A 12,650-nucleotide genomic window follows, 5' to 3' on the forward strand; every position below is an offset into this window, starting at 1 on the left:
CTTTATGTCGCCTCGTTCCGCACAGAAAGAGTGGGAAGGAAAAAAGAGAGAAAACTCGAGCAGTTTCAATAAAAACACTTTAATAGAGAAACAATTAAAAAAAGAAAAGAAAACCTTTAAAACACAGCCTAAATCAGTTCTCATAACAACCACCAGTTGAAATGAATATTCATTACTTTGAACCCACGAGGGAGAAACCGATGGGGACTGGAAAGCAGGGAGGAACAGGTGCGCCATTGATTCACTGCAGTGGGGGGGGGGGAGAAGAGGGGAGGGCCAACGGATAACAGGAGGAGACGGCGCTTATAGGAGGCTGAACACAGTGCTCTCTACTGGCCGGGCAAAAGGTTGCTCCCTTAAATTTTCTCTTTTTTTTAAATAGTTTTTTTTAATTGTGAGCCACTCACACTCACACTTTACAGCTGGTTTCACATCTAGGACATACCATGAAATGTGGTGTAATGTTGGGAGCTTTCAAATCCAACTCAGATTACTTCATCTTGCTAACGAGGTACACACAGAGCAAAGAACTGAAATATTAGAAACCAGGTAACAAAAAAAAATCGCTAACAAAATCCCTTTAAAATGTCTTTGGCTCAATCTCTTCTGTCTTAATAAATAGAACTGTAGCTTTAAAAAAAAAAAAAAAGCGGTGAAATTTTAGTATTGCACAACTTTAGAGATTAGCCAACGACTTTAAACAAAAGAGAGAGAGAAAAATAAAAAAACGGACTCCCCGCACGATCCCCAGGGAGCAACCTCAGCTTTAGCCCTTCAAACTGCAGGAGGAGGAAGAAAAAGGAAGGGGGGGAAACATATACGACCATTCAATTTTTTTTGATCGACACATTAGTAAAAGTAACAGTTTTATGTATAATGTCACAAGTTATTTGCACACGTCAAATAAAAATACCAGAAATTTAACTCTGCAGGTTGAAAACAAAAAACGTGTTTTTTTTTTTTCTTCTTTACCGTTTTTCATCCAGAAATCATTACAAACCGATAGAAACGGGGGATCAAAACCCAACAAGGTCATCGCAACATGCAATAAAAGCAGCAAAAAAACCAACGAAAAAACAGACTAAACATTGAAGAATGAATCCAGGTGTTGATTGTTGTACAGCTGTGGTGAGAAAACATGACCGGACGAATCCAGCAAGGTAGACTTAAAAAAATACATATTGTACAGTAAATTAGGTCGTCTTAAAAAGGCGCAACAGAAATTCCCCTCTGCTAAACGAGCCGGACAGCTTCTTAAAAAAAAAAAATCAAACAAATAAGGAAAAACTAAAAGAAAAACCTACAAAGTTACAAGGTGATGCAACTACCGTTTCTAGATTTTCTCTTTTTTTATTTTTTGTGAATTTGCATAATTAAAAAGGGCATACCTCTTCATTGATCAGCTTCTACAAAATCGAGGCGCTCCCAAAGTTCTCATTTGTAAATACATACAAAATGTATATTTACAAGTACGTCTTTATCTACTAAATTAAAAATAATAAAAAAAAAAAAATCAGGATCGTGTCATTTAAAATGTCAAAACTTGAAAAGAAAAGGATACGGAGCTCAACATTTAAAACATCTTCGTTTCTGGCTGTAAGGCTTTTTTTTTTTATTTTTTATTTTTTAAAGAAAAACATCAGAGACCAACTGCAATAATATAAAGCCACAATTACCAGTGAATAAATTTGTTAAATTTATCAGTTTGCAGGAAAACCAGCGACTCAAATTGGAAATAAACTCAAAGATTCCCCCTATGGTGCGGTTTTCAAGAGCGAGCAGGAAGAAAGATCAAAGTCATTTTCAGAAGAGCATCGATCAGCTGCTGGAGCAGTGATTTACAAATCCGATTAAATCAAAGAAGTGGGCCATCTCTGGGATTTTTTTAAATGTAAATCATGACTTCCATAACATCACCATTCCTGTTCAATTATGCAGATCTTAAAAACAAACATACCAACAGTCAAAGGTTTTTGAACAAACTATCCACCTCCCTCTCTCTTTTTAGGAGGGGAGGTCAAGAAAAAATACATTTTTGTATTGCAGTGAAGTAAAACTCAAGCTTGGAAAGCATATTTCTTCCTCAAAATAACAGAATCCTCTAACAAAACAAAAACTTAAAATGACCTTCTGGAAACTATAGGAAAAGAATCTGCTAAACGAAGCTGCTCTCGTTTCTCAGGGTTTGGTAAAAAAAAATAAAAAATTTGGGGACGGAAATTTTTAAGCAAATGCAAAAGTTAAAAACTGGACTCATCAATTAGGCAGTTCCTGATATTAAAGTAATGGTTCTGGTTTAAAAATGCTAAGATGTTCCATTAAACTGCTCTTAAAACGTAAAGTCCTTTTAATAAGTTCCCTATTGTGGCAGACAGTTCAACTCATTAAGCAGGTAATATCAATGCATTCACAGCACAGGCGGGTGGGGGGAGTATAAAATGGTGGGGAATAAAAGCATTTTTATGCCTGTAAGAATCAATACATTACTGTAACAGCGGTAGAAACTGCTGTTTTTCTGTTAAAAATATAAATAATTAGATCATATTGTATATTTCTACATTGAATTTAATTATGCACTAAAACCACTGCATACCACCCAATGCCTGTTCAAGTATTGCCTAAATATTTTACAGCAATAATTTTGCTTTTACAAAAATTAATAGTTGACATTAACTTTAGAAATGTTTTGTTCATAAAACTTGTAGCCAAACAAACTTCAGCCAGTGAAACTACTAGCTTAAGTTTAGGTAGCATCTTAACTGCTAGCTAAAGTAGTGAAACTTTAGCTAGAAGTGAAACTACTAGCTTAAGTTTAGGTAGCATCTTAACTGCTAGCTAAAGTAGTGAAACTTTAGCTAGAAGTGAAACTGCTAGCTGAAGTTTAGCTAGCAGTAAAACTTTAGCTAGCAGTGCTGTGTTTATTTAACATTTGTTGTGAAAGAAACAAAGATAAAATATTTAAATAGAAGTTTTATGATTTCTGAAGTAGCTGTTTATACTTTTTTTTTATTAAAGCAATGAATAAAATGGAGACACATTTGTAAAATGTTACTAAAATCATCTACTTTTCCATAAGCAAAAAAAAATTTAAATGCTACAGATTTTCTTCATGCCTTTAAGACCACCCCAAATCCAAATATTAAAAAAATTATGTACAACATTTCAAACTGTGGTCAATGGCTGCGGCAGTGTCTTCGTTTTTTTTGTTTTGTTTTTTGGATGCGATATTTTCCGATTTTGTTTTCCAGGGCTTTACTCCTAAAGTATTTTTTTGTTGTTGTTCAAAAACATCTGACTGGAAGTAATGATCCCACGATACACATTTTAACAACTCTCAGTTCACTTACACAGACCATCAGATTATTCCAAACCACGTAACACAAAATCCAAATCGAAGGTTGAGCAAAAGCAGGGAAACGATTTTACATTTAAAAGATTACCTTAAAAAGAAAAAAAAAAGTAAAATAAATCGAAGCAGAGCAGTTCATGTTGTCGCCTAAAGAAACATGTTGCGGTTGAGGAATGAAAGCTGTCCTGACGTCTGCACACTGTACTTCCCCCGGTGAGATCTTGGCGAAAAGTTGCTTTTTTTTTGTTTGTTTTTTTTTCTATAAATAATCACATTTATCACTAAATCACCAGATTAAGTTAATGATGACTAAACTGAAAAGAAAAAAAAAACTGAAAACAAAACAACCAAAAAAACCCCCCTCATAATGCAAATACTAATATGATTTTTTTTTTGTGTGGAATACAGTTCAGTCTTTTATTTTCTTTTTCTGTACAGATTAGAGGAAAAATGTATCTACTTCTATACACTGTTCCTTTCGGTTTCACTCAGTCGACCACTTAGCTTTCATGCAATACAACAAACTGCAGTGGTGTGAACTGTCAGTGTTCACTTTAAAACCAAATGGTTGTTTAAAAAAAAAACAGGAGTTAGAAAAAAGAAGAACTAAAAATGTATTTAAAGAGACCAACTAAAGCAGGAAAACTAAGCAGATAGCTAAATGGTCAAATAAGTCGGGTTTTTTTTTTATTGATCTTTCATTTTATTTGATTTTTTTGTATTTTTGTTTTCTAAGCATTACGTACATGTACAAGTGTAGATAATATAAGTATATATTCATATATACATAATGAGTATGTATATATATACCAGTAATGCATTTGCTATATATATACTGACTTTCTTCACAGATATGTCAGGAGAGAAAAGAATCTGAAGTTAAAATAAAAGAGAAAAGAATCAAAAAAAGAAAAATCTAAAATCTACCATTACAAACAATTCTTTAAAATGCACTTTCCACTATATTTTTTTTTTGTTGAAATTTTACAAAACTTTTACAATTTTTTTTTTCCTTTTTCTTTTTTTGTTGTTCCGCTTTACTTACTACGTGAGAGTCGGCTCTCATTTAAAGTAAGAATAATAACCATTGCTACCGTTTGAGCTTCCGATGCTCAGCTCCTGCAGGAGGGACAGCGGGTCGCTGTTCTTCTTCGCCTGCTCGGGTCGAACGGCTCTCGGTTTGGGAGGCGCTCGGAGGGCGCTCGCGTACGACATGGTGGGCGGCTTTACTAAATTGGGAGCCCCCTGGGTGGGCTCTGTCGGGGGCTGTGGTGGCGGCGGCGGCGGCGGTGGTGGCTGCTGCTTCTTATTGGGCATCAGAGGAGGAAACTGGTGCTGAAGGGAGTTGAGGTTGTGTGGATGCGCCTGCTGCTGCTGAGTGCCGGCCGGTTCCGCCTTCACCTGCTCGTCCGTCTGACGATGGACTTTTGAAGCTGCAGGAGGGAGAAGGTAAACGATAATAAAAACTTACGGTGCTAATGAAATCAAGAACTGAAATCTACGACAATGTATCATGGTCATTTGTAGGTACAAAAAGGAGGAGTAAATTTACGGCAAAAAACTGACATGTTGAGATTAATCTCTGAAGATTTCTAGTCAGAAAATTTGGGAATTTCTGAGTTTCAAAAGTCAAAAATTTTTAGATTTTTTTTAATAGAAAATTTCTGATTTTAATCTCAATTTTAGACCATTTATTTCCCGTTTTGTAAATTTTTGACTTTTCAAGCTCAGAAAACAAAACTTGCATTGGTAACGAAATCAGGAATTCAAACGTAGTGTCAGGAAAATGGTCCCCACAAGGTATTAGAAACAAGCGCACGCGCACACACACACACACGCCCACCTAGAAGCTCACGATGCTGAACTAGTTTGCTGGCTCCGTTGCATGGAATGTTCTGGAATGGACCGGGACCCCCGCCGTTGCTGGGCCAGAGGTGGTCGTGGGGGGGGTAGCTGTAGGAGCCGTGCGGTTGCTGCGGGTGATCCTGGGGCTCGGGATGACAGGGATGGGCTGGAGATGATTCATCCGGGTAGCTGGAGGAGATGCGGCGCTGATAGAGGGGCCGGCCCGGACCTCTCGGTTCATACTGCGAGGGAAAGGAAGGGTGGAGGAGCAGGAAGGTTATATTTATCTGCCTGGACTCGGCTTCAACACGACACTGACGGGAGATTTCATCTAGAATCCACAGCCAGGCAGCTTATTTAAAGAGGGGAGGAACATGTATAGATGCACCGATCCTGTATTAATGTCTACTGGTCCGGATATTCTAATAAAAAAAAAAACGAAAAAAAAAAATTCTAGATTGGATACTAGTGACAATGTGCCTGTTCCATTTGGGCGGTTCTATTCAGTCAGATTCTAACTTTGTTGTCTGAATGACGCCATAATTTATTATTTATTTTACATCATATTTAGAATCCCTAAAATAACTTTCTGAAAAAAAAATTGAAAGAAGGTTTGTTGTAGTTTTACTTTTACATTTGACCAAGGTAGTCAAGATTTTAATTTATTTAATTTTAATTTGGCTGTTTTACTCCTAATTGCTCCGACTAAAAAAAAAAATTAAGTTGTGTTATTTTTATGTTTCACCAAGGTTTTAAGTGTTTTATTTGATGCAGAATTATCCAATGAAAGGTGAATCGGTGCATTTCTAAAAGAAACGGAAAACCCAGAAAGAAAATTATTACAGCAACAGCAATTAAAAAAGGAATCGCTTTCCTTCTGCACCTCAAAGATGTAGTAATAAAAGAAAGTAAAAAAAAAACAACAACAAAAAAAACAAAGGATGAGGGTAAAATGAAGAAAGAGAAGAACGCTTCCTGTTTTTGGTATAATAGTGAAGCTAAATTATAAAATTTGGAACGACAATTTATTCAAGGTATTCAGTAAACCTGAACAAATCCAAGAACAAAGACTTGCTGGAGCCGAGTTTGCTTTTCTCTTCTTTTAAAGCTTTTTAATAAAATTCAGGGTTTCTTCAGGTATTAAGCACAAAACCTTTCAAGACCTTAAAAAAACCATTATGAAAAAATTTAAGAACTAAATCATGACGGAAATTAGATTTATATTAAGGGAAATGATGTCATTTTTATCTCGTATAACAAACAGCAATGATAACATGTTCAGAGATGTGGCTGTTTTGTTTTAATAAAAAATATTAAAAATTTTTAAAAAAGAAACGTTATAAGTCAATTGATCCCGGTTTTTCTGAATCGGTGTCGGCTGTTACTAAACCTCAGACTTCGGAATGGGGAAGAAACAGTAAGTGGATCGGTGCAAAACGACAAAGTAAGCAGGCGTACCTCGTCTACGCTGTGCAGGGCTGCGGCTGCTGATGTTCTAGGGGACAGAGGGTGGTAGGACTCAGAGTCCGGGCCTTGATTTTGTTGCTGTTGATGGTGTTGCTGCTGCTGCTGTTGCTGCTGGTGGTGTAGTTGCATCAGCACTTGCTCCGGCCTGCTGGGGTGAGCCATCAGGGGCAGTCCGTACAGAAGGCTATGGCTCTGGTTCCCTAGGAGGTGGTTCTGCTGGGACACTGACGCCGCTCCGCCGTGGGACCACTGCGCTTCCTGCAGGAGATACTTCACGTTCGATGGTGGGGGGCTGCTGCCACCGGACTGCGCTGGTGGCTGATTCGGGTAGCTGCCAGCGTTGTACAGTGGGTTCCCCGGGTGCTGCTGCTGCTGCTGCAGAGTCGGGTTGTTGAGAAGGTTTTCGTTGAGGAGGTTCCGGCCGCTTTCGTGGGAGTACAGTCCTGCAGGGAAGGGGCCAGCGTGATTGGACAGGGGGGCTAAGGAGGACGAGGGCTCGCCGGAGGCACGGGTCTGGGACTGTCGATACTGGAGCAGGCGGGACTGAGGCGGCGGCTGCAGTTCGGTCGCTTCCCGCGGTTCCGGCTGCTCCTGGGGGGGCATCTCTCGCAAAAGGCCCGGGTACCTTAAAGCAACGTGACAGACTTTTTTTTTTATTTGAAATTTGACTTCAGGATTGTGTCCAATCCAACACAAACACGATATTTCAAATGATTAACACTTAAAAAAAAAAAAAGAAGAAAAAACACTTTTTAGACTAAGGCTAACCTGGAGCATGTCGGACCCGCGGTGGCAGAGGAAACGGCTTCGTCGTCCATATTGGCACTAAGCCCCCAGGTAGCAGCCCGGAGCAGCTGAGGGGGAAAGCGAGCCATGCCAGATTGAGCGAGGTGGGCGAGCTGCTGGGGCAGAGGAAAGGCAACACTGCCCTGGAGGAAGGGGCCTGCTGCTTCCCCCCACTGGCCCAGTCTGGCCGCCTGCTGCTGCTGGCTCAGCGCTTCTAAAGTCAGGGGACTCTGGAGGTCTGAAAGGTTAAAAAATGTGGGATTGGTTAATGTTATCATTTGAAAAGCACTGACTCAGTGAATTTTAATCATTTACTTATTTGCATTTCAAATCAATACATTAGTAAAAAGGCCAATCACATCTTACTCAAACAAGGAATTAAACGATTAATCAAATTTTAAGTGATTAGTTGATCGTTATAATAGTAGTCAACTAATTTAGTAATCGATTAATCGTTAACTGGAGTATACAGACTTAGAAAGAAGGCAGTTTGCTAGAAGAACTTCATACTCAGAGCAGTAATGAAGCCAAAACTGTACAGAAATATATACATTTGTATTTAAGATTTAAAAAAAACCATTTGTCTGTAAACATGTTCCACCCAGAACTCATCCAATGGCCTAGTTTTAGCTTCAACTTAGCTCCAGCTAACTAGCTAGGCAGCAGGTGTATACTTGCACAGACATCAAACTTTTGCATCTTAGATTTCTTTAAATTCACATACGATATTTAAAGGCCTTAATTTTACATGCATACATTTTAGATTTGATACTTAAGTGACTTGAAATGGTCAAATATTTTATTTTTCGCCTCGAGTGTTGCATCTATTGTTTTTCCTAATGCACTATTTTGTTTTTGCCTGAGATTTGACCAAGCCAGTCACATGGTAGTTTTTTTCACTTATTATATTAGCATTCTACCACTTTCGATGCACAAGCATTTCACGTTTTCTCACTGACATGAAAGCATTTTTTTTTAACCCACCTAAACCGTCCACCAGACTCCCATCCTGTCCATCCTCCCCAAAGTTGCTGACCCTGTTGTGCTGTGGCAGGCCTGGGTGTTGCGCCCCCTGGTGGCCCATGTGAGTCCTAACGGTGCCGCTCATCTCCTCGGCCCCCGAAGACTCCGCCCCGTCCACGGTGGGTGACTGCACGGATCGGTGAGCGGCCACGGAGCCGCTGAAGAAGGAAGCGTGGCTTCCACCGGTGAAGGCAGGACTGAGCTGTTGCTGCTGATTCTGTTGGGGCATCCCTGGATGTGGAGGCTGGCCGACCCGGTAGGGAAGTCTAGGAACGGGGTACTGTTGGGGGAAGGTTCTTCCGCCGGCTGGGTGCGGAGGAAAAGCTGGGCTGGGCGGTGCCAGGTGGTAGTTGAGGGATCTTTGGGTAGATGAAGGGTCTTTTCGGTGAAGCAGAGCGTTCGGAAAGCCAACCAGACCCTCTGGTTGGGAATCTAAACTTCGACTTTGACTGATGTCTAAGTCTCCCTGAACAAAAACACACAAAAATGGACTTTAACATAAGCGTAATAATAAAGGAGCTTTCACAAAACATAAATGCACTTTAATCGACTAATGGGTAAACCTGCCTGTTTTTCCCTTATGTCTGCGTTTTTCCTCTCTGGCGTCTGAAGACGCGTCTGTTCGACCTTTGTGCATCCGTCTACTTTACCTAGAAGTCACAACATAACCTTCAGTCAACTCAAGTGTTTCTCGTTTACAGTTTATTTGCAGCGGCAGCTGATTGGTCTGAAGTTTAAGCACAAGAGAAGCAGACCGTTCCTGATGAGGTCGGCCTGCAGGTCCTTCTCTGGGCTGAGCTGGGCCAGTCCTAAAGGAGAGGGGTGGGCGACGCCGCTATAAGGGATGGGAGAGCCTCGGTTCTGCGGCTGAAGCAGGTTTAAGTTGTAGGCCATGGCCGCCGGGTGGCTCATGATGCGAGGGTCCACAGCAAAGCGGTTCTGGTAACCTGGCCAGGGCAACTAAGGACGACAACACTAAATCACCGATCAAAGAGATTTTTTGCTGGTGCACTGCAATGCAGTGAGGGAGCAGATGACCATTTCAGGTTATTGGGGGGAAACGTACCGACAGAGGCATGGGCATGACCACATTTCCTCCGTACATAGCTGGTACGTAGAGGATGCTGGCTCCGGTGTGCGGGTCGATGCGCTGCACGGGGCTGGGCGACTTCCCTATGCCGGCCGGCGCGGCACCCAGAGGGGGCGTGAAGGCTCGGATGGGGTTTCCCATCAACACAGCAGGGCTGGATTGCACTAAAATGTGAAGGGTGACAAAGGAATACAATTAAATAAAAAGAAATACACTTGAATGGACTTCCTTTAATGACAATGGCCATTTTTCAAACTACAAACTTTTCTAGAAGTAGATTCGTTGAGGTTTTCTGGTCAATTTAGTGGTTTAAAAAAAATCTAAAGACATAAATAATACAAATGTAAAGTAGAGATTTCTGTCTAGATCAAACATTAAATGCAAAATCTACAAAAAAAAAAACAGACGGGATAAATGGATGGATTAGAGAAAGGATCCAATAGATAGAAATCAATTTCATCGAATTGAACAATTACGATTACATTTTTGGAAAATTGGGTTATTTTTTCACCAATGCACTCTTTTGGTTTCCACAGTTCAGCGTGATGTCAGCACGCTTTTTGGCTGCCATCTTGTTTGACAAGCATGTTTACAGTTTCTGTTTGTTTGGACTTTGAATTCAAGTTGATACTACGATGGAAAATTAGGACCAGATTTTCTTTTTCTTAATTTCGAGAATAAAGTCATAATATAACAAGAATAAAGTCATATAGCAATAATGCCAAATAAAGTTTTAATATTACAAAAATAAAGTCATAAAATTAGGAAAATGAAGTAGTCATTTTGAGACAAATGGAACACAAAATAATGAAAAATTAAAATGAGGAATGTTATAAAACATAACATTTAAATCCTGTAACCTGGTCCTAATGCTCCATTGTGCAACTCATAGGTGGGACAATAAAAGCCACTTTTTGAAAATATTTTCTACCATTTTTTAAAATCTGTTTTGTGAGAAAGAAGTCGATTAAAATCGGAAATCAGGTCCGGTATGAAAAATTTTATTTTTAAGCCACATGGCCAAAATAGATGGAAGGACAGATGTAAAGTGGGACAGACGACATTCTTACGACAGAACAAAGAAATGAAGTTTGCCAATGCAAAGATTTTAATCATAGCAAAAATTGTTTTCTAACTTCATTTTCTTCCCCCTACGCTCATGAGCAGCAGCAGCACCTTGACCTTCAAAATGCAACCAGCCTCATTCCCTACACGGAGTCAGATTTTAGACTTTCACAGATTGGTTTTTAGAAGTAGGCCTGTCACGATAACAAATTTTGCTGGATAATTAATTGTCAAAAAAATTATTGCGATAAACGATAATATTGTTTCAAGACCTTTTAACACTGATTTAATGGAAATGAGCACGTGATTTCCTGCCATAGATAGATGCACTTTATTTTCAAAAGAACACAACACTGGAACTAATAAACTAAACAAACAAAACAACCAAAAACAAAAATAAAATGGATTCTCAGTCTCCACTAACAAAAAACATACTTGAATAAAAACTAAACATAAAGCCAAAGTGGAAATAAATACTGCATCCAATCAAAAGAGTGCAAATTATGAAGTCTGTATTGCCATTCAGTAATCTCTAGATTTAAATAGAGAAGATGAGCACATCCCACTATCTAATGCAGTAGTTCATACAACACGATTTTTTTGGCCCTATTTTCTCTTTACGAAAATCTTAGTACGTTGGCCGATCTAAGATTGTCGCTGGTGATTTCATAACCGATCATCCTGTATTGTGCGGTGTGTTACTGTAGATCGTCGTGGCCGTTCCGATCTATATCAGGGGTTTTCCCCGACTGGGAGCTTAACGCTAAATGTGACAGGTAGCCAATCAGAAAGCGCGGATTCTCCTCCGTGCTTTCTGAAGGGAAATTATGAGGGGAATCCCAAACAGCTGACGGCGCAACACAAAGTCCAGCGGACATCGGAGATGATATTTAGAAACAACATTAACATTTATTTAACATTTCGTGCTAAGAATATAGAAATGATAAGGAGAGGAGTTGGAGCCAAATTGCTCCCTCAGTTGATAAACCCGGTAAGTTTTCAGCTGTTCTTCGTTAACGTGACATAAATAGGTTACAATGATTTTCATTCGGTCAGGACTTTACGCTGACTCTAGCCACATGCATCACAGGTAGATTCTAGTAAAGCATTGATTAATGCCTGGTCCTTAACTGGACTCATGGCATCATTTTGTGCCCATGTGGCTGGACACCACATGGCACGATCGAACCCAATCGAATCGTTATACCTAGGATTTCTGTCGGCTAATCTGTCTCTCAGGTTTTGAAAATGGGCCAACAACTCATGTAGTGTGCACTGAACATTACACTGAGGAAGGGAGGGTCATTGCAGAGCACCGGAGGTGAGCCTTTTTTCATTCAGTGTCATCAATAGAAGGAAAAAAAGGCAGGAAGAGACGATAAAGCCGATAATTAAAATGAGGTCGATAGGTTTAATTTATCGCGCGATTAATTGATTTATTGTTCATCGCGACAGGCCTATTTAGAAGTCTAAAAGACTAGTGCAGCCTGCTGACAAACTTATTGTGGTTCCCTAGGAAGATTATTGTGTTGTTGGCTGCTTCGCTCTGATGGTGTCAGCAGCCTCAGGCCTGTGTGTATCCATCTGGGCTGCTGCATCAGAGAGCCCACGCTGGGTTCATTTAGAGGGAAATGATCTAATTGCATGTTTGTTGTTCTTGACTATTTTCTTTGCCAATAAAAACGGCATGCGGGCAGGTACAAATCCCAAATAAACCTAAACGGACCATTCATTACAAATATACACAGTTCGGTAATATTAACAACACACGGGCATTTGATACTCACCGTATCCATCAGGTGGGAGGTGCTCTGTGTGGTTCGCCTGTTTCCCCTACAGGAAAGCAAAGCAATTAGTTATGAAACCACAGTTACTTAGGACAGCAGGAGTACAGCGACAGTAAAATGACACAGAAAAGCAGATTAGTTACCTTATGGTTCTGAGTGTCTAATAAAGAGTGGTCACAACCAGAAGTGCACCAACTGAAGATTTCTGGCCAATTACCAATCTTTAAAAAGCCTGACC

The 12,650-nt window shown here is 39.9% G+C and overlaps 1 protein-coding gene across 1 annotated transcript in view; it reads right to left on the reverse strand.

Annotated features, from left to right (window-relative positions):
• Positions 1 to 60: 60 nt before the first annotated feature.
• helz (helicase with zinc finger) overlaps positions 61 to 12,650 on the reverse strand; it is a 62,046-nt gene continuing 49,456 nt past the window's right edge. Inside the window, exons 25-33 of the mRNA XM_081604851.1 lie at positions 12,413 to 12,458; positions 9,537 to 9,724; positions 9,226 to 9,430; positions 9,034 to 9,120; positions 8,432 to 8,932; positions 7,430 to 7,685; positions 6,653 to 7,286; positions 5,193 to 5,436; positions 61 to 4,782 (exon numbers count right to left, since the gene is read on the reverse strand). Of these exons, the coding sequence (XP_081460977.1) occupies positions 4,412 to 4,782; positions 5,193 to 5,436; positions 6,653 to 7,286; positions 7,430 to 7,685; positions 8,432 to 8,932; positions 9,034 to 9,120; positions 9,226 to 9,430; positions 9,537 to 9,724; positions 12,413 to 12,458 (2,532 nt within the window). The 3' untranslated portion in view covers positions 61 to 4,411. The remainder of the gene's footprint in view (positions 4,783 to 5,192; positions 5,437 to 6,652; positions 7,287 to 7,429; positions 7,686 to 8,431; positions 8,933 to 9,033; positions 9,121 to 9,225; positions 9,431 to 9,536; positions 9,725 to 12,412; positions 12,459 to 12,650) is intronic.

The sequence above is a fragment of the Poecilia reticulata genome, chromosome 1 (genome assembly GCF_904066995.2).
Source record: "Poecilia reticulata chromosome 1, P_reticulata-male-v2, whole genome shotgun sequence".
NCBI classification, from domain to species: domain Eukaryota; kingdom Metazoa; phylum Chordata; class Actinopteri; order Cyprinodontiformes; family Poeciliidae; genus Poecilia; species Poecilia reticulata.